This window comes from Megascapheus bottae, chromosome 1 (assembly GCF_031878675.1).
Source record: "Megascapheus bottae isolate mThoBot1 chromosome 1, mThoBot2.hap1, whole genome shotgun sequence".
In the NCBI taxonomy this organism is placed as follows: Eukaryota; Metazoa; Chordata; class Mammalia; order Rodentia; family Geomyidae; genus Megascapheus; species Megascapheus bottae.
Window position 1 is genome coordinate 3,843,060 of NC_143509.1, and position 21,145 is coordinate 3,864,204.

Sequence of the window (21,145 nt, forward strand, 5' to 3'; positions counted from 1 at the left end):
TCCGGCTATGTCTGGCTTTTCTAGTTGAACGTCCCTGGATTGCACAGCGGGGTGCAGTGATTGTTGTACACTGGGATTTAGGGGAGTCATAGGCGACACTGTGTAACACTGTATCTTCTCCCAGGGGCCCAATGGGCCTCCCGGCCCTCGAGGTCCTCATGGCCCCAGCGGATCTGAGGTAAGAAGTCCTGAGGGGACAGGATGGCTCAAAGCGGGGGACACCTGTTTCCCAGCAAGGGACTCCACATCTTCCCCCTCTCACCTGGCCCTCCTGCTGTTTCCCAGGGGCCACCAGGGCTGCCAGGAGGAGTTGGCCAGCCAGGCTCTGTGGGCGAGAAGGTGAGAGAAGGACAGAGGGAGGGAAAATAGTGTCAAGCCTGCCAATATTGGGGTACCTATCCCAGAGAACCCCTTCCCTGTCTGCCTAATTTCTCTTTGCCTCCCTTGTAGGGGGAGCCGGGCGAGGCTGGGGACCCAGGCCTCCCAGGAACTCCAGGCATTCCGGTGAGTCTCTATTCAATATGGCCCCCAGTACCCATCTCAGGAAACCCCAATCCCCGGGCGTGTGGGGTCACTTCGAGGTATATGATTATGCAGGTTGAGCACTGCACAAGGGCAGGGCTGGGGGCCCCTGGACCAGCTGTGCCCCAGACTTCATATCAGTCTTAGCCGTCTCAGACCTCTGACCCTGTAATGTTCTAGCCCAGCCTGATACCAGGTCCAGCTTATTCCTGTAGAAGCCAGGTCATGTTGACCTCTGACCTCTGACCTCTTGTCTCTCCAAAGGGTCCCAAAGGTGAAATTGGTGAGAAGGGAGACTCAGGACCATCAGGAGCTGCCGGACCCCCAGGCAAGAAAGGGCCACCTGGAGAGGATGGCTCTAAAGGGACCATGGTGAGTCAGGGTGGGGGACGGTAAAGATCGGGGCACACGTCCAGCTAGCAGTCCTCTCTAGTGAGGACTTAGTGATCCTGGGAGCAACTCAGGATATGGCTGAGAGAGTGGGTGGTACTTGTCAGTGAAAGAATAAAGCTGGGAAGGAAAGAGTGAATGAAGGAGTGGATGAATGAGCCAAGGACTAAACAAACTGATGAATGGGACACTGAATGAATGGGTAACCAAGCAATGCATACATGGAAAATGGAAGCAGTAAGTGAATGAATGGGTTCGTGAATGAATGAACAGAGGAAATGAGGCAATGAATGAAGCAATACATAAAGATGTGGATGAATCAGGCAATGAATGAATTAGTGGAAGAGTGAATGAAGCACTGAATGAATAAGGAAGAGGCCTGGAGTTTGGCCTAGTGGTAGAGTGCTTGCCTAGCATGCACAAAGCCCTGGGTTCAATTCCTCTGTACCACATACATAGAAAAAGCCGGAAATGGTGCTGTGGCTTAAGTGGTAGTGTGCCAGCCTGGAGAAAGCCCAAGGGCAGTGGTCAGGCCCTGAGTTCAATCCTCAGGACTGGCAAAAAAGGAAACATGAAAAAAATGAAAAAGGTGGAAGAATGAAGCATTGAATGAGTGAAGCAATGAATGAATGAGTGGTGCAATGAGTGAATGAAGCACTGACTGAGTGAATGAGTGACATAGCAGGGGTTGCCATGGGGATAAAAGTTAATATCACACCACATCATTCTAACCATGATGGAAGGTCAGAGTCAAGGTCAACGCTGGGTGACATGGGTTTTGGCCTTGGGGTGCAGCTTGAGACCTGTTTGCCCCTTGGTGGACTGTGGGGTGTGGGTGCAAGGCAGGAGCAGGGGTGACTCATCTCCAGTGAACCACGAGAAAACCTGAAGTGGCACTGTGGCTCAGGTGGTAGAGCAGTAGCACTGAATGAAAAAGCTCAGGGACAGCGTCCAGGTCCTGAGTTCAACCCCCAAGACTAACAAAAGAAATAATAATAATAACAACAACAATAATCATAAATCAATGACCTCTTGCTAACCCAGAGATTTATGAATCATTTGTATTTCAGGGTCCCACGGGGCTCCCCGGAGATCTGGGGCCTCCAGGAGATCCTGGTGTTCCGGTGAGCATAGCCCCTCCCCCATAGCCCAACATATCCCCTAATTCTGTCCGCAGAATTGAGCAAGGTCTGGAGCCAGCCCCTTTTCAAATTCTCCCCCCTAATTCCTTACCTTCCTTCTCAAAACCCTGTAGGGTATAGATGGCCCGCCTGGGGAGAAGGGAGACACAGGAGATGTTGGGGGCCCGGTGAGTGGGGTTGATGGTGGGTAGATGAAGAGGCTGGGCTGGAAGCAGAGCAGCATCCAGCAGGCTGCTTGGCCTTCCTGGGGCAGTTGGTGTGTAGCTTCAAGGGGGAGGGTTCACCAGTTGGGACCTGGCTGATGTCTGGGGCGCCATGGCTTTGAGGCAGTGGCCCTCAGCTCTCTGCCTTTCCTTCCCAGGGGCCACCAGGAGCTTCTGGGGAGCCTGGGACTCGGGGGCCTCCCGGAAAAAGGGTGAGTGACACCCCCAATCCTGTCCCTGGAAGTGTGCTCACAGCCCCGCCCACACTCAGCCCCTCTTATCCCTCCTCAGGGTCCCCCTGGCCGGATGGGTCCAGAAGGAAGAGAAGGAGAGAAAGGTGCCAAGGTGAGCCCCCATAAAAGCTTGAACTCAGGGCCTGGGCACTGTCCCTGAACTTCTCAAGGCTAGCGCTCTACCACTTGAGACATTCCCAGCTTTTTCTGTGTATGTGGTACTGAGGAATTGAACCCAGGGCTTCATGCATGCTTGGCAAGCACTGTACCACATTCCCAGCCCCTCCTCTTCTGTGACTCTTTCCCCTCTCCTTTCCCCCTCTGTCCATTTTAGGGAGACCCAGGGCCTGACGGGCCCCCAGGACGGACAGGCCCAGTGGGGGCTCGTGGGCCCCCTGGACGTGTTGGGCCTGAGGGTCTTCGAGGAATTCCTGGCCCTGTGGTGAGTGGAGTGGGCCTGGAGAATGGGGAGGCACAGCTGGGCAGAGCTGACTCAGTAGGTTGGAGGGACTGCTACAGGGAAGCATCTCTACAGTGCTGGCAGTGAAAAGTCACCTTTGTTTTGTTTGGTCCCAGGGTGAGCCAGGCCTCCTGGGATCCCCAGGGCTGCTGGGTCCTCCAGGACCTTTGGTAAGAGACTTTCTCATTCTTGAGGGCCCCATTCCCTGCCTGGGCTCTTGCCTGGACAGTGATCCACCTATTTTAAGATTTCTTGTCATTGCTGGAATGACAGGCAGGCACCACCTGGCCCAGGGCCCTTCAGTGGAGTGGATTCTTTGCAGACTTTTCTATTGAGGTTGGCCTGAAACCATGATCTTCCCAGTCTCAGCCTCCCATGTAGCTAGAATTGTAGGCCTGAGCCCCCAGAGTCCAGCTAGTCATCTACACTAACTGTCCACAGCCACATGCCACCTTCTCATTGCTTATTGGTGGTGCCTGGGGATGGAACCCATACTCGGTATGTTCTAAATGGCTGAGCTACATTCCTTACCATGAAGCCACGTAGCCTGGCCACAGAGCCACGTTCTGCCATGGAACCACATCCTTGCCACCAAGCCACGCCCCCTCCACAAAGCCACACCCACAGCCTTTTTCCTTTTGAGTCAAGGTCCTAGTTGGCCTGGAGATAATTTTGCCTCAGCCCCTTAGCGCTGAGATTACAGGTGTGCATACCTCTCCACAGTGTGAGCCTCCATCGTAATGGCCTACAACTGACCTTGCAATGACCTTGCATCCTGAACTTGGCCCCTGATTGTTCTCATTGGCCATCTTCCAATCAACCCTCACCATCCCTCCTCAGCCCTGCCATCTCTTGACTGTCCCTTGCTCATTCCCATCCGAAACCTGGATAGTTTTTATCCCGGTGGGCCCATTCCCCGCTCAGCCACCTGGGCTTGGGAAATCTCACACAGAGGACCCCCAAACTAACTCTGGACTTCTCATAGGGACCCCCTGGCCTCCCAGGGCTGAAGGGAGATTCAGGCCCCAAGGGGGAAAAGGTAAGACCCCCACACACACACCTCTCACTCATCTGGCCAGCAGGCTGAGAGAGTGGGGGGCCTTCTGCCCTCAAACTCCTTACCCCCAAGACTCACACAGGAAAAAAAGAAAACCATCTTCACATTCCTACTTGGTCTCTCTCCCATATCCCTTTGCCCTCTAGGGCCATATTGGATTGATTGGCCTCATTGGTCCCCCTGGAGAGACTGGTGAGAAGGGGGACCGCGGACTGCCGGGTGTGCAGGGCCCCCCAGGCCCCCAGGGAGATCCTGTGAGTGAGGAACACTCTGGAGTGAACTGGAGTGGGGTTTATGTGGGGACTTGTGGGTGTGTGCTTCCTGGGACATCTGAGTCTGGAATGATGGGGGTTGTGTGTGTGTGGGGGGGTGAAATAAATAACACCTTTCTGAGGCCTTAAAAATTGGAGTTTGGAAGCTAAGGTGTCAGTAGCTCATACCTGTAATTGTAACTACTCAAGAGGCTGAGATCTGAGGATCATGGTTCAAAGCCAGCCCAGGCAGAAAAGTCCATGAGACTCTTATTTCCCATTAAACAACAAAAAGTTAGAAGTGGAGCAGTGGCTCAGTGGTCCAGTGTTAGCCTTGAGCAAAACAAACAAAAAGCTCAGGGGTAGTGCCCAGGCCCTGAGTATGAGCCCCAAGATTGGCATGCATGCACACACACACACACACACACACACACACACACACACACACACACACGCACACACACACGGTAGAGTTTGAGGGAGGGGGTCTATGGGGGAACTGGAAGCTTGTTTAGAGCTTGAGGTCTGCCTTCCAGGGAAGGGGCTGAGGCTGGGAAATGGGGTACCTTCTGTTATTAGTGACCTTGATCTCTCTTCTCCAGGGATCCCCTGGACCCACTGGCTCTTTGGGCCATCCTGGGGCCCCAGGTGTGGCAGTAAGTATGGGGGATTTGTGGGATGGGATCACAATGGTGAGTAAGGCCGGAACCCCAGCATTTCCTGTCTGTACCCTGCAGGGTCCTCTGGGACAGAAAGGCTCCAAGGGGTCCCCGGTGAGTAGCTGCTGCCTTTCTTTCCCCATCCCACCTCCTCCCTTCCTCCCGTTTCACTAGATCCACCTTCATTCCTTCAATTGAATAAGTGAAAGTAGCCAACACCAGTATTTATCAAGAGGAGGTGTGGCTCGGGGAGGGCGTGGCTTAGCTGTGGGGCGTGGCTTGACATTTAAGGCCTGATCCTCTGCTAGGGCCTGGTCTCGGGGCACTGAGGTAGGGTGCCTGCCTAGCAATGGGCAAGACCATGATTTCAAACCCAATACTGCAAAGCAAAAAGGAAAAGAAAGGAAGTGGCATCGTCCCCAACTGGCTTTCCCACAGACAAATATTTATTCAACGCGTTCCATTGTATTTTATTGAATGAATCTAAGCTGTCATAAATAGTCTGATGGATGCACCATTATTTTATAAACTAAGGAAGAAACAGTTCTGCCAAGTGACTAATAACTTGCCAAACACAGGAAGATGTTGATTTGGGACATCTGACATGTTGGAAAGAAACTTGGCATCTTTCCCTCCCCCCCCTTTCTTGTGCCTGTAATGGGAGTGAGTTGAACTCAGGGCTTGGATGCTCATCCGTTAGCTTTATTGCTCAAGGCTTCTGGCATTTTGGAACTTAATTCCAGATAAGAAGCTCATGGGCTTTTCTACTCTGGCTGGCTTTGAATGGATCTCAGCCTCCTGAGTAGCTGGGATGATAGCCATGAGCCACCAGCCACCCTCCTTGAAAATAAGCATCTTGCACTTCATACTCAATTTTCTGAGCCCTTTCCGGAGCGCTGTGTGTGTGTGTGTGTGTGTGTGTGTGTGTGTGTGTGTGTGTGTGTGTGTGTGCTGGCAGAGAAAGACTCTTCACAAACAAGAGTTAATCTCAGTGTGATTCCTCCCCTCAGGGGTCCCTTGGTCCCCGTGGAGACACTGGGCCTGCAGGCCCTCCCGGGCCCCCGGTAAGTTTCCACAGCAGAGAGGGCTCTGCAGCAGCACCTTAAGGAAGGACTAGATTTTGGGGGTGTTCTTCACTGGATACCCTACAGCTCAGCTAGACGCTTAGGGGTACAGTTGGGGAGGAAAGCTCCCAGGAGGGCCTGGGCGAGGCGGAATGTGGGGGGCACTTGGTGGTGACATTGACGGAGGCTCTGATCTCCCCCTCCTCTGCCTGGATCCCCATCCGTCTCCCCTGGACCCCGCCCGGACCCAGGGTCCTCCCGCAGAGCCGTACGGGCGGCGGCGGCGGCGGCGGCGGCGAGCGGTCCTGGGCTTCCCGGAGAGCGGCCTGGAGGAGGTGCTGGCTTCCCTCGACTCCCTGAGCCTGGAGGTGGCGCAGCTGCAGCGGCCTCCGGGCACCGCCGAGCGCCCGGGCCTGCTGTGCCACGAGCTCCACCGCAACCACCCGCACCTGGCCGATGGTGGGGACGGGGCGGGCGCGGGGGGGCGCGGCTGGGGTCCCCCTTCGGTCCCCCCCCCCCCGCTCACCCCCGGGCTCGGGCTCTGCCGCAGGGGAATACTGGATCGACCCCAATCAGGGCAGCGCGCGGGATGCCTTCCGGGTTTTCTGCAACTTCACGGCGGGCGGAGAGACCTGCCTCTACCCCGACAAGAAGTTCGAGACCGTGAGTGGCCGGACCCGTGCCTCGCCCGTCCTTCGCCGCGCTCTGCGCCCCCGGCCTCTCCTCCACGAGGGTCGCAGAGCTCTAGTTCAGGGCTGGAATGCCTGAGGCCTCAAGAAGCAGCTTGGGCCCCGGGCCGGGGAAGGGCAGAGCTCAGATCCATGGCGGAGCCACGGGTGAAAATGCAGAGCCGCGGCTGCTCTCGCTTGGGGGCGGAGCCAGAGACTGGGGACTGCATCCACCAGTCATTGGCTGAGAGCTGCCTTGGGGGCGGAGCCAGGGACTGAGGATTCATCCACCCGCTCCACCAGTCATTGGTTGAGGGCTGCCTTGGGGGCGGAGCCAGGGACTGGGGAATTCATCCACCAGCTCCACCAGTCATTGGCTGAGGGCTGTCTTGGGGGCGGAGCCAGGGACTGGGGATTCATTCACAAGCTCTACTTGTCATTGGTTGAGGGCGGCTTGGGGCGGGCCTCGTGCACCTGCTGAACACACCCAGAGCCAGAGCAGGGACGCACTCCAGGCTAGAGCTAGGGCGGTCATGTGTCCTTCCACTCTCCCCCAGGTTAAACTGGCCTCCTGGTCCAAAGAGAAGCCTGGAAACTGGTATAGCACCTTCCGGCGAGGGAAGAAGGTGGGTTTCAGAGGCTGACGTGGGGGTGGCTTGGCCATTGGTGGGGACTAGTGAAAGGATTCAAGACAGGAGAGACACGGGACAGACCCTCTTTTGCTGCAGGCTGGAGGTCGGGGGGCGGGGGGCAACACTGCCTTTACCTGCCCAGCCCACACAGCAATGACACTGGCCTGGGAAGGGCCCAGCTGGAGAGCTGGAAGCAGCTAAAGGCTTCCTCCTGGCTCATCTGGAGTCAAGGTTGGATGAGCAAGGTAGGGAGGACGAGGAAAAGTGTTCCTGACAGAAGCAACAGTATAAGCAAAGGCTCACAGTCAAGAATGGCTGATGAATAAGTGTGTGTGTGGGGGGGGTTGGGGCTTGAATTTAAGGCCTGGGTGCTGCCCCTGAGCTTTTTGGCTCAAGGCTAGTGCTGTATCACTCGAGCCACAGCTCCACTTTCAGCTTTTTTTTCATGGTTCATTGAAAGTAACAGTCTTGTGGACTTTCTTGCCTAGGCTGGCTTTGAACTGTGATTCTCAGCCTCCTGAGTGGCTACACACGAGTCACCAGTGCCCATCTCAGGTCTCATGGATTTTAAGAAGTTACTTGCTCGGGGGCTGGGCGTGTAGCCTAGTGGTAGAGTGCTTACCTAGCAGGCATGAAGCCCTGGGTTCAATTCCTTGGTACCACATACACAGAAAAAGCCAGAAGTGGTGATGTGGCTCAAGTATCAGAGTGCTAGCCTTGAGCAAAAAGTGTTCAAGGACAGTGCCCAGGCCCTGAGTTCAAGTTCCTGGACTGGCAAAAAAAAAGTTACTTGCTCAGCTGTAGGGTATGGCCAGAGAACTAGATGAGGAGGAGAGAAAGATGAGGTCTACGCAAAACAAAACCAAAACGAAAAAACTTGGAGAGATGTCTTATGAGGGGATCAGGGTGAGGTATTGGGGTCAGTTTAGGACTCTCCTTTTTTCCTCTTCCCCTTCCCTTCCCTGTACTGGAGATTCAAGGTAAGACTTCATGCTGACTAGCTAATTTTTCCATGTGAGCCCTGTTCCCTACTGGCCCCACCATGCCCTACTGGGAGACCATGCCCCATCAGTAAACCACACCCCTTCATCACACCAACACCCCTACCACTTCAGCCACACTCTCAGATATATGTATAGTCTTGCTAACTTCACCCAGGCTCACTTTGAGCTCTGTGAACCTCCTGCCTCCACCCCTCCCCACCCCCACACACAGTTTCTAGCTTTGGGTAGCTGCCATTCCACTGAGCAAGGACATAAAGCTGTTTGATTTGAAAAGACATTTCTTGATTTGCCTTGCCCCCTCCCCACCTCCTCCAGAACAAATCCTAAGACAAAAATTGCAAGAGTACATGCAGGTTGGGGTCACCATTACCTTTTCTATAAGTTGTACTAGAACATGCTAAGTTCTTTTAATTTGTACCATTCCTTCAAATAAAGAAATTTGGTACCTAAAAAAAAAATTGTAAGGAGTCTTTCAGGGAAATGGTTCTAGAAAACATCAGTTGAGGGATGGAGGAGATGATGCAGAGACAGGAAGGAAGCCAGGCTCAGGCCTAGAATCGCAGCCCTTGGGAGGTGGAGTCAGAAGGGTTGTGAGTTCAAGGACAGTTTGGGTTGCATAGTGAGATCCTGTCTCCAAAAGAGAAAAAGAAAATCAGAACGAAACAGCCACAACAAATATATCTCAAGCCAGTTATATTTAAAAATCTATCTTAGTTTTAGCCAGTCTATGAAAAAATGCAGGTATATCCATATAAAGAATTAACATAGCAGCCAGGTATAGTCATCTTACCTACTCAGGCTGAGATCTCAGGTACTTGGTTCTAAGCCAGCCTGGGCAGAAAAGTCTATGAGACGATGAACCACCGCAAAAGCCAAAAGTGGAGCTGTGGGCTCAGGGAGTAGAGAAGTGAGCCTGAGCCCAAAACAGCTCAAGGGAAAGTGCCCAGGTCCTGAGTTCAAGCCCAAGATCAGCACACATGCACACAGAAAAAAAAAATATATCCTATATATACTGAACCAAATGATCAAGACTCAGCAGGTCCACTGAGTCAGGATGAAGGGGGAAGGGAGGAGCAGAAGGGTCTCTAGGGGACATGGCAAAGGTGACAGATGTGGGACTGGGCAGATGCTAGGAGCCGGGGACCCATGGCCCACTTGTCCTTGCTCTTCTGTCTCCCACAGTTCTCCTACGTGGACGCTGATGGAGCCCTGGTAAACGTGGTACAGTTAACCTTCCTGAAACTCCTGAGTGCCACGGCTCGTCAGCGCTTTACCTACGTGTGCCAGAACTCAGTGGCCTGGCTGGAGGAAGCCACAGGTGGCCACGGCCGCTCCCTTCACTTCCTGGGGACCAACGGGGAGCAGCTGTCCTTCAACCAGACAGCAGCTGCCACCATCAGGGTCCCCCACGACGGCTGCCGAGTAAGGCGATGGGCCAGGGGAGGGCAGGACCCCCTCCCCTACCCTCCCCTCGAACTCACGTCTGGTGTGTCTTTTTTCTGGTGATCAGCTTCGGAAAGGCCAGGCGAGGACCATCCTGGAACTGAGCTCTTCTCGCGTGGGTTTTCTGCCACTGTGGGACATGGCTGCAGTGGACTTTGGCCAGACCAACCAGAAATTTGGATTTGAACTTGGGCCCGTGTGCTTTAGCAGCTGAAGATCTGGGGGTGGTAGGGTGGGAAAGATGTAAAGCCACAGGATTGCTCCCCCTCCCTGACCCCACCCCACCCCTCCACGGGGTCTGTTTGGTGCTGTGGCTCTGAAGGCGCCCTATTTATTATCTTCTGGGACTCTTGGGTCTGGAAGGTGGGTCTCTGCAGTGAGGTGTCTTCTCCCTGCCAGCCTGAGGGATGGAAGTCCCCCCCCCCCGGGATTTCCCAGGGGGTCAGGGGCTCAATTGTACGCCTGTGGAACCTCATTCACCCCTTTCTCTTCTCCCCTACAAAAAGCTTCCCACTCAGAGCTGATGAAATCCCCTGCCCCACACCTAGGCCTCACCCCTTCCAACCACCACCCCTTGGTGCTACCTTTTGCCATAGTGAAGCACTGGATGCCCCCCCTCCACCCCTCCCTCCCTGCAGACTCCCCCTTCCCTTTGATGCCCCTCCCCCCCTCCTCCCCCAGGCCTCTCTTGCTGCCACCAGGTAGGGGTGGGGACCAAGATGGCAGGCCTGGATAAAAATCCTCCAAAGGTGCTTCCCTATTTATCCCTGAGGTTTTTGTTTTGTTGTGTTTTGTGGGGTTTTTTGTTGTTGTTGTTGTTGATTTGTTTTTTCTTTGGTAACAATCTGTTCTGTGGTTAGATTTTAATCTGTTTCTACCACAGAGAAGGTGGGGGTGGGGGGTATGGAGGGGGTGGGGAGGAGATCACAGGAGAAATTTCCAGCCTGACCCCCCTCTCCCCTCCCCCCTTCCCCCTCCCCTCCCAAGGGAGAATTCCCATCTCCAGTGTGAGAATAAACCAGTGAACTGTGCTTCCTTCTGCAGCTGTCTTTTGTCTGGTATGAAGCCCCCCCCCACACCTTTGTGTCACCTGCAGAAGACCACCTGTGTTAATGAACTAGGGGAATTTATTGGGAATATCCCATTATCCTGGGGCCCTCTGGACAATGGCTGATTCCATGAGGGCCTGGAGTCCACAGTACTGCAAAAAGATAAGTCTTAGCTAATGGATCACACCTCTGAGCCTAGCTAGTCTGGAGGCTGGGAGGTGAGGTTGGGCTTTGAAGCCAGCTTGGACTGAAAGTCGCTGAGACTCTTGCGAGATTTTTGTTTTTGGTTTTGATTTTTGTTCTTTGTTTTGTAGATCTTCGGGCTTGAACTCAGGTCCTGGGAGCTGTCCCTGAGCTTTTTTGCACAAGGCCAGGACTCTGTCACTTTGAACCACAGCTCCACTTCTGGTTTTCTTGGTGGTTCGTGGGAGATAAGAGCCTTATAGATTTTCCTGCTGGGCAGGCTTCATTGCCTGGCTTTGTGAGACTTATCTTCAATGAACTACCAAAAAACCAGAAATGGAGCTGTGGTACAGGTGGCAGAGGGCCTGCTGAAAGGGACTTCCCCAATTCCTCCCCACCTTCCCCCCCTTGGCCTGCCAGGAAATCCCTCCCTTTCCTTTGTCCTCAGAGCAGTGTGCCAGAAGCCCTCCCAGATGATGGGTCCGTTCAAACAGCAAAGATGTCAGTGGTTGCTCCAGCCATCAATCAATTATGTTGAATTCCATTGGCCACCTGTGTATGGCCAGCCCAACCACATGGCTGGGGTCTATAAAAGTAGCCTGTAAGATTAGGCGGGGTCGCTCTCTCGCTCACATCTTAGAGATGGCCCTGACTGGTCAGTATGATTCTCGATGCTAGGTGCGGAATAAAACTCTGTTTAACTTCCGCTTTTGTGTCAGACTCATTTCTTTGATCACAGACCCTAATATTGGGGGACTAGACCCTAACATCAGCCTTGAGCATAAAAGCTTAGAGATAGCACCCAAGGCCCTGAGTTCAAGCCCCAGGATTGGCACAGTCAACACAAAGGTCTTATTTGGGTTAATTTCTCTGTGTCCCATGATAACCGTTGAAGAATCTGTTGCCCCTGTTTAGCAAATGAGGAAACTGAGGACCATAAGGGCTGAGGAAATCTAGAGCTAGGAGGAGATGAAAAACATAAATAGTTGCTTCTGTGTGTGTGTGTGTGTGTGTGTGTGTGTGTGCACATACACCCACACACACACACATGCACGCACGCATGCGTGCCAATTCCGGGGTTTGAACTCAGGGCCTGGGCACTATTCCTGAGTTTTTTTGCTCAAGATTAACACTCCATTACTTGAGTCACAGGACCACTTCTGGCTTTTTTTCTTTCTTTCTTTCTTCTGATTAATTGGAGATTAAGAGTCTCATGGACTTTCCTGCCTGCACTGGCTATAAGCCTAGATCCTCAGATCTCAGCCTCCTGAATAGCCGGGATTACAGGCATATGCCCCAGCACCCAGCTCCAGTGCTGCAGGATGTGAATGCAGGTCTACCAGTCTTGGGGTTTGCCCATTTCAACCCATCCCACTGTGGTCATTTTGGAGGGACCATTAATGTACACATTGCTCTCCTGAGCCCAGAGCTTGCTAATGAATGAGAAAGGCAACCGTGTAAATGAAAGGTTAATTGAGCGAGGTGTCAGAAAGCCATTCTGTGGGGCCCAGCTCCACTTCCTGTGTTTGTGAAGTCTCCTGCCAGCAGGCTGGGAAAGCCCCCAGCTGATTTGCATATTCAGCAGCCATAATTAATCACACCAGCTCCTGCTTCCTGAGCAATTACTGACACCCAGTATTCTCAGCTGGGGGCGTGGCAGGCATCTGGACAGGGGACCACTGTGGCCTGTGGTACAGAGATGGTCATCTCACACACACACACACACACACACACAATCGCTCACATGGACTGAGGGCCCTCATTCTAATTGTCTATGTGTGGATTTTTCATTTAAGGCTAGTGCTCTATCACTTCTGGCTTTTTTGATGGTTCGTTGGTGATAAATCTCCTGGGAAGTTTGTGCCCAGGCTGTCTTTGAACTGTGATCCTCAGATCTCAGGCACTGAGATCCCCACTGGTGTTCCACTGGTTTGAGGTTGGGTTTTTTTTGAGACCCAATCTCAAATATACAGCCCAGCCAGGTCAGGAGCCTGAGACCTGAGGATTGCGGTTCAAAGCCAGCCTAGGCATGAAAGTCTGGGAGACTCTCACTTCTACTTAACCACCAGAAAACTGAAAGTCGCTGTGGCTCAAGTGCTAGAGCACTAGCCTTGACTGAAGAGCTCAGGGACAGCGCCTAGGCCCTGAGTTCAAGTCCCATGACTGACCAAAAAAAAAAAAAATGCAGCCCACCTGGCCTTGAACTCTGTCCTCCGATCTCAGCCTGCTGAATGCTGGGGTCACAGGCAGCTGCTCCATTTCAGGAGCCCTCAGCCTCCTACTTGGGGACATAAAGCGTCAGCTGGCTGCCGTCTACCTCAGTGTGTGTGGTGTGTGTGTGTGTGGGGGGGTGTCAGTGCTGCACGAGACCTGAAGGAGAGAATATCAGCTCCACAACTTCCCAGCTGTGTGACCCTAACCAAGCAGCTTAACCTCTCTGAGCCTCTCCTCTCCTATGAAATCCTTCCCAGGGCTTCTGTGGGAGGGGAAATTGGCACCGGCCTGGTTTGGCTTAGCCCTGGGAACTCTCCTGGTGCAGAGCCAAATTCCCCAGCTTCTTCCTGCCTTGGCCCAGCTGCAGGCTTTACTGGGTCTTCTTGTCCTGCCAGCTCCCGCCTCAATTCCCAGGCCTGTAATGGGAAACACATGTGCTGGAGCCCTTCCGCCCCCCCCTCCCTCCCTGCTTCCCCCTCTCTGTTCCTCCCCTCCCAGGCCTCCTGAGTCACCACAGCCTTTGCACCCCCTTTCTCACAGCTGGGTTCCCACGATGCCTGGAGTGTGACAAGAGGGAGACCAGCGAAGGACACCAGCGTGGAGGCCCGAGGCTCTATGCCTGTGACTCTACCTACAGAGCAGGGGTGGGGGGAGGGGGAGGGGGAGAGGAAAAGCTAGGAAGTGTCTGACTGTGGCAAAGTGTGGGTGTGTTGTGTACAAAGCAACTCCCAGGCCTGTGTGTAACAGTGTTGTCTGTGGACTGGTGAGCTGTTTGCCTCGTTTAGTTGTTGATTTCTTTATTGTTGAGTCTGAGTTGGGGCTTGAATTCAGGGGCCTTGTTTTTTGTTGTTATTTTGTCAGTCCTCGAGCTTGAACTCGGGGCCTGGGTGCTATCTCTGAGTTTTTGTGTGCACAAGGCCAGTACTCTACCATCGAAACCACAGCACCATTTCCAGTTTTTTGTGAGTCGTTTACTGGACATAAGAGTTTCACAGCTGGATGAGGTGGCTCACATCTGTAATCCTGGCTACTCAGAAAGCTAAGATCTGAGGATTGAGGTTCAAAACCAGCCTAGGCACAAAAGGACCTGAGACTCTTATCTCCAATTAACCACTGGAAAAGATGAGGTTGGGCTATGACTCAGGGGTAGGGCGGTAGCCTTGAGCTGAAGAGCTCAGGGACAGCACCCAAGCCCAGAGTTCAAGCCCCATGACCACCAACAACAAAAAAAGCCAGTAGTGCTTGGGCTGGCTTTGAACCATGATTCTCAATTCTCAGCCTCCTGAATGTCTGGGATTATGGGCGTGAATACCAACAGTGGGCTCTGTCTATTTTGTGTAGCCATCTTGGAGCTAGTGGAGATTTTAATTACACATTAGTGAATTAATGAATAAGTGACACAAGTGACTAATGAGTACATTCATTGCATGTCTAATAGAGCTGTTGTGTGAATGTGTGTGAGTCGTGAAGCTTGTGTCCTTTTGTGTCAGTGAATGATGCCCTGAGCCTGGGGCCTGTGTCAGGGTGGACATCTGTATTTGTGAGTGCTTGTTTGGGTGTTTCTGTGGAGAAGTCATGTCTGGCTGTCCTTCCTTCAGCTGATGGCTGCTATTTCAGCGGGCTTCTGTGCCCAGACATCAGCTGGACTGTCCTTGGCTGACCTCGCGACCCCATTGTGTCTCTGTGTCAGATTGCACGGGACTCTGGGGGTCACTGCAGGCCAGGTTCTCATCCCATAACTAGGTCATGCACACAGGGGTGTGTGTGGCGCCAGGAGGGCAGGGAGCCCGGCGGACACAGGCACAGGACAGCGATGGAGACTCCAGAGGAGGAAAGACAGGGGACTGTGGGTATTGGGGTGGGCGCCCGGCAGGATGTAGGGGTGGGGTGAGGAGTATGCTGGAGTCAGCCATGTTGGGTCAATACCTGGCATGTGGATCAAACTGACCAGTTCTAATCTGCAACCTCCCCTGGCCCCATGCTGCCCAGCCGCTCAAGCCTTGATGTGCCCATCTGAGAAATGGATGCATGCTGCAGGTGACTCGCCTGGACCCCAGTAGTCTGAGCATGTCCACCAGCCCCAGGGCTGGCTAGGCAAGCGTGATTCTGGGGACAGCCCCTGCCCCACCTCAGCTCAGCCTCATGTGCCTCGCAGGGGCCATGGCGAAGGTGAGATGTGAGCAGGTGGATTGCATACACATGGAACTGGATCTCAGTCCCATGCCTGCTTTTCAGCCTGAAAATTTTTGTTCTAGTCTGTTTTGCACTCTGTGAGTGTGTGTGTGTGTGTGTGTGTGTGACACACACGTGAGACAGGACTTCATGAAGGAGCTCGGGTTGAATGTGATCTTTCTCCCTGCTTCTAGATGGGCAACTGTGCAGCAGAGATTACAGTCATACACTACTGTACCCCGGGAACCTTCCTTTTCTCTTCCTCTTTCCTTCCTTCCCTTCTTTCCTTTGTCTTTCCTCGTTCCCCTCTCTCTTCTTCTTCTGCCTCCTCTTCCTCTTCTCTGGTCAGTCCTGGGGCTTGAACTCAGGGCCTGGACATTGTCCTTGGAATTTCTCAAGGCTGGAGCTCTACCACTTGAGCCACAACACCACTTTCAGTTTTTCCGTGTATGTGGTACTAAGGAATTGAACCTGGGTCTTCATGCATGCTAGGCAAGCACTCTACCACTAGGCCAAACTCCCAGCCTCCTAAGCTTTTTTATGCTCAAGACTAATACTCTACCACATTTTATTTTATTTATTTATTTATTTATTTTGGTCAATCATGGGCCTTATACTCTGGGCCTGGGCACTGTCCCTGAGCTCTTGAGCTCAAGGCTACCACCCTACCCCTGGAGCCACAGCCCCACTTCCGCTTTTCTAGTGATTAACTGGAGATAAGAGTCTCATATTCTTTATTGCCAAGGCTGGCTTTGCACTGAGATCTTCAGATCGCAGCCTCCTGAGTGGCTAGGATTACCGGTGTGAGCCACTGCACCCACCAAACACTCTACCATTTTGAGCTACAGCTCCACTTCCAGTTTTCTGGTGGTTCTCCTGGACTTTGCTGCCACAGCTGGCTTTGAATTGTGAACCTCAGATCTCAGCCTCCTCAGTAGTTAGGATTACTTCTTTTAAATTATCATTATCATTATTGTTATTTATGCTGGGGATAAAATCCAGGGCCTCTAGGCAAGTACTCTACCACTATAGACTATATTATATATTATTATTATTAGTAGTAGTAGTAATTTGCCAGTCCTGTGGCTTGAACTCAGGGCCTGGGTACTGTCCTTGGAAATTTTTGCTCAAGGCTAGCACTCTACTACTTGAGCTCCAGCGCCATCTCTGGCCTTTTCTGTGTATGTAGTACTGAGGAAAGGAACCCAGGGCTTCGAGCATGCTAGGCACGCACTCTACCACTAGGCTAAGCTCCCGGCCCCTGTATTTTGTTTTAGAGTCAGGCTCTTCTAATTAGCCCAGACTGGCCTTGACCTGAGGATCTTTATGCCTCTACCTCCCGAGTGCTGGGATTGCGGGTACTCACCACCACACTCGGCTCTGTTGCACAGCAGATGCTAATTGGAGGTCAGCAAGGGGCTTGGTATTAGAGGATGTTCTCAGGACGGTTTGGAAGGGAGTGCTCAGGGCTTAGTCATAGCAGAGCCTGGGGTATTAAGGCTGAGTGAATAAGGAGGTTCTCACCAGGCAGAGGAGGGAAGGGACATTCCAGCTACATCTCAATCAGTGTGGCTGTGGGAGCTCAGAATCAACACCAGATGCTTTGGTTTGTATTCAGTTGAACTGTGTGCCCAAAAGATGTCTTTGCTGGAAGGTTGGCTTGGCCCTCCCTCTTGTAACCTCTAAAAGATGGGGCCAAGTGGCAGGTGATTAAGTCAGGGAGGGATGTCAGGGGCAGGGTACTGTGGTTGAATGGGCTTGCTGGTAATTTTCAGGGGAGCCTGGCAAGTTTACCACCAGAACATGTGTGCCCTTCTAAAAGGGGCAAGCTTTGCCAGGCACAGTGGCTCATGCCTGTAATCTCAGCGACTTGGGGAGTGGAGATCAGGAAGAATGAGGATTCCTGAATAGGCTGGGCAAAAAAAAAAGTGATGAAGAAGAACTCATTCAATAAAACGGGATGGAGGCAGGGAGCCAGGCACCAGCCATCCAGACACAGGAGGCAAAAATAAGATTGCAGCCCGGGTCTGGCTGGACAAAACTGAGAGACTCTATTTGAATAATAACCAAAATGAAAAAGGACTTGGGGGCGTGTCTGAACAGGAAGGGCGGGGCTAAGTGAGAAGGGTGGGGCGGGGTGTGTGTTTGGGCGTGGTTTGGCAACGCCACGTGGCTTCGCATTGGGGCGTGGCTCTGCGATGTGGGCGTGGCTTGGTGTGGGCGTGGTTTGTGGTAGCTCCTCCTAGCGAATGGGCGTCCCTAAAGTTCAACTCTCAGTACCAGTAGAAGGGAAAGGAGATTAAACCAGCGAGCTTGGCTCCCACATTGTTCTGGCTTCTTATTTGACCACATCTACTCTCCCGCACACACTCCCGCCATCGTGATGCCATCCATCCATCATGAGATCCCGGCTGGACTCCCTCAGAACCTCTAGGACAGTAAGATACACGAAGCTCTCTTCTTTGCACACTGTCTGGCCTCCCGCGTTGCGTTATAGCAGCAACAAAAATAGACTGTGAGATCCAGGAGCTTCTTCTGCCTCCAGTGTAGTGGAAGATTGGATGGCGGGGCCTGGTTCACCACCGATCATCACCTACCCCTTCAGCCTCACACCCAAGTGGAGACAGAGGCTCCTGCCTTGGTCTTTCTTCCCGCCTCCAATCTCCTCCCAGATCTTACCTTGATTGGCTGGGCCGCCCGAAGTGCAAGGGAGCATGGGAAATGTAGTTTTCAGGACAACAAAGGCACCTGGGAAATGTAGTTTTCAGAGGCTATGTCTCTCCCCCACCCCCAGCTCACCCCCCCATTCATGGCAAAGGAAGCAGAGAAGAAAGGTAAACTTCCTCTTAAAACCAAAGCGACCAGATTTGGCTCAACCACCTAACCCAGGCTCAACCTTGGCCCTGAGAGTGATGATCTCCAGCCTCAGTGATCAGGGAGGACCCTGTTCAAGGTCCTGCAATACCAACCTTTGATGAGTGTCCACGCTGGGGCCCAACCCTTGCAGGTGCCACCAACGCTTCCCTCCAGGGCCAAGCTCCATTTTCCTGTAAAGGAAGTGGAAGAGGGGCTGAGGGTGGCTTCCCAGGTTCTGGTTGGGTCTCGGGACCAGCAGAGGCTTGGCTAGTGCTGTCCATTTCTCTGTCTGTGACAATCCATTCCACTCCCCCCCCACCCCAGGCCCATGGGAGGCCATGGGAAGGAAGCAGGTGCTGTAAGATGGAAACTTGGGACTGGGGATGTGGCCTAGTGGTAGAGTGCTTGCCCAGCATGCACGAAGTTCTGGGTTTGGTTCCTCAGTCCCATATACACAGAAAAGTCTACAAGTGGGGTTGTGGCTCAAGTGGTAGAAGCTCAGGGACAGTGCCTGAGGCCCTGAGTTCAAGCCCCAGGACTGACACACACACAAAAAGGAAACCCATTCCCTGCTTCTCCTCCCATCCCCGGGAATAAAGAGCCCCCGAGGGGCTGCAGGAATGGAGGGGGCTGGCGTGACGATTTTCACTTTCTTTCTTCCTTCTCTCCCACCCTCCGGTCCTGGGACTTGACCTCAGGGCTTGGGCCCTGTCCCTGAGCGTCTTCTGCTCAAGGCTAGCGCCCCACCACCTTGAGCCACAGCACCTCCTGAGGCTTTGGAGTGAGTGATTCATTGGAGAGTCTCTTGGACTTTCGAGCCCGGGCTGGCTTGGAACCCGCGACCCTCAGATCTCAGCCTCCTGAGTGGACTGAGCCCCCGGTGCCCCGCTAATCTTTTTACTTTCTTGGAGATCTGGCTTGTCGTTTTGGGTCCCTGGAATAGGAGTTGGAGGGAGAGCACTGTTCCAGAGATACTGGAGGGGGGGGCGCTTCCCCAGAGGTGTGGGGGTAAATGGGGAGGGGGCGCCCCAGGGAGGGTGGACAGTCTGGATTCCCCCACACCTGGTCACCCGCCATGGGCCTCTCCTCTAGTGTCGCCCTCCTTCCCTCTCCCCCCCACCCTTCACCTGGAGACTCCCCCAACTCCATGCCACAGCCTCTGCCTCAGTTTCCCCCAGGGGATCCCGAGGCTTCCTCCCTCCTCCACCCCCGCCCCCTCCCCCACGGATCCCCTCTCCCGGCTTGGGGGGTGGGGGGATGGAATGGAGGGACGCGTGACAGCCCCTCCCCCGAGGCCGGGGCGTGGCCGGCCCCTCCCCCTCCCGCAGCCCCGCGGGGGGCGGGGCGGGGGGCGGAGCCCGCCACAAAGGCTGGGCGCGCGCGGGCGGCGGGCGCGGGGCGGCGGGCGGCGCGCGGGGAGCGGGGTGCAGGCTCGCCCCGGCCGGTCCCGCGCCCAGGGCGGGCGGGGGGCGGCGTCATGGGGCCGCCGCCGCCGCTGCCGCCGCCGCTGCTGCTGCTGCTGCTGCTGCTGCTGTGCCCGGGCCTGGCCGGACAGGTAGGGGCCCGCGGGCAGGTGCGGCCGCGGGGGGCCGGGCGGGGCGCCCCGGGGCCCGGGTCCCCGCGGCGCGGGGTGGGGGGGGTCCCCGGGCCGCCGCCCCGGCTCGGGGGCTGCGGACGCCGGGGGCGGGGGTCGCGGCGGGGGAGGGGCTGGCGGAGGCGCCCGAGGGGACCCCCGCTTCCCCCTCCGCACGCGGGGTGAAGCCGGAGCCCGCACCCGGCCATCTCGCCGGGGGGAGGAGGAAACTTCCCGGGGTTTGGGGGTGCCGCTCACCCTCCATCCTCCCCACCCCCCGCACAGGTCGTCTGCACCCCCAGAGCGGGCAGAGGGGCGGGGCTCACGTGCGGGTGACTGGGGGGACGTGTGTGTGTCGGGGTACGGGGGGTCCCCGGAAACGTGAGGCTTTGTGCCTCGCCCGGGTGTGCCCGGGGCGCCGCCCGGGCGCTGGGGGACCGACGCGGAGGCCAGGTGTGTGCCCGGCCCAGCCCTCCCCGGGCCGCCCTGCCTCCCCACCGCACCCCGTCTCCACCGAGCGGTGGAGGAAGCTCTCCCCTCCTCCATCTTGGTAGGAACCCCTCCCTCCCCTCAATTTCCCAGGTCTGGAAAAGCTCAGAGAGAAGCTGGGCTGACAATAATAATAATAATAATAAAAATAATAATAATAATAATAATAATAACCACTACCTAAATGGGATGCAGGTGGCTCAGGGCTGTCATCCTAGCTACTCAGGAGGCTGAGATCTGAGGATCAAGGTTCAAAGCCAGCCCGGGCAGGAAAGCCTGCGAGACTCTTTTCTCCAATGAACCAGACGGAAATGGAGCTGTGGCTCAAGTGGTAGAGAACCAGCCTTGAGGAGGGAAAAAGAAAAACGCTGAGAGACAGCATCCAGGCCCGGAATTAAGCCCCAGGACTGGCAATATTAAATAATAATAATAATACCAAAGATTCACCAAGAGCTTGTGCTATGAAACATTTGCACTCCTCTGGCCTCTGCTGTTGTGAGACTGAGGCACGGAAAAGTTAAGCCACTTGTCCAAGGCCACACAGCTAAGAAGTGCCTTTCTGCTTGGTGAATAAGCCCCTCTCGATGGGTGTGGACACACCGCGTGGCCATCTCTTAGGGGGATTTTCAGGTAGAAATTCCAAAGGAAATGCTTTGTGGAGGCACTAGGCAGGATGGCGGTTAGACTCCAGGTAGGAGAATTCCCCCAAGGAGAGCTCGTGGGGTTCCCTCCCTCACCCTGGGGTAGGTGTCCAAAGCCAGGAATCAGGCTGCAAATCATTCATGAGCTGGGGAGGAGCGAAGCAGAGACTAAAAGAACTTCCCACTAGAGGGGCTGGGAGTGTGGCCTAGTGGTAGAGTGCTTGCCTCGCATGCATGAAG

At 54.4% G+C, this 21,145-nt stretch overlaps 2 protein-coding genes across 3 annotated transcripts in view; both read left to right on the forward strand.

The window, feature by feature from the left end:
* The window catches only part of Col5a3 (collagen type V alpha 3 chain), a 40,361-nt gene extending 29,602 nt beyond the window's left edge, over positions 1 to 10,759 (forward strand). For both annotated transcript variants that reach the window (XM_090337721.1, XM_090337725.1), the window contains exons 48-67: positions 125 to 178; positions 286 to 339; positions 451 to 504; positions 787 to 894; positions 1,983 to 2,036; positions 2,168 to 2,221; positions 2,416 to 2,469; positions 2,549 to 2,602; positions 2,825 to 2,932; positions 3,067 to 3,120; positions 3,936 to 3,989; positions 4,154 to 4,261; positions 4,861 to 4,914; positions 4,996 to 5,031; positions 5,928 to 5,981; positions 6,233 to 6,440; positions 6,532 to 6,644; positions 7,207 to 7,275; positions 9,468 to 9,707; positions 9,796 to 10,759. In XM_090337721.1, the coding sequence (XP_090193847.1) occupies positions 125 to 178; positions 286 to 339; positions 451 to 504; positions 787 to 894; positions 1,983 to 2,036; positions 2,168 to 2,221; positions 2,416 to 2,469; positions 2,549 to 2,602; positions 2,825 to 2,932; positions 3,067 to 3,120; positions 3,936 to 3,989; positions 4,154 to 4,261; positions 4,861 to 4,914; positions 4,996 to 5,031; positions 5,928 to 5,981; positions 6,233 to 6,440; positions 6,532 to 6,644; positions 7,207 to 7,275; positions 9,468 to 9,707; positions 9,796 to 9,942 (1,731 nt within the window). In that variant the 3' untranslated portion in view covers positions 9,943 to 10,759. The remainder of the gene's footprint in view (positions 1 to 124; positions 179 to 285; positions 340 to 450; positions 505 to 786; positions 895 to 1,982; positions 2,037 to 2,167; positions 2,222 to 2,415; positions 2,470 to 2,548; positions 2,603 to 2,824; positions 2,933 to 3,066; positions 3,121 to 3,935; positions 3,990 to 4,153; positions 4,262 to 4,860; positions 4,915 to 4,995; positions 5,032 to 5,927; positions 5,982 to 6,232; positions 6,441 to 6,531; positions 6,645 to 7,206; positions 7,276 to 9,467; positions 9,708 to 9,795) is intronic.
* An 8,935-nt stretch (positions 10,760 to 19,694) lies between these two features.
* Olfm2 (olfactomedin 2) overlaps positions 19,695 to 21,145 on the forward strand; it is a 45,203-nt gene continuing 43,752 nt past the window's right edge. The window contains exon 1 of the mRNA XM_090337016.1: positions 19,695 to 19,757. The gene's annotated coding sequence lies outside the window, so the exon portion shown is untranslated. The remainder of the gene's footprint in view (positions 19,758 to 21,145) is intronic.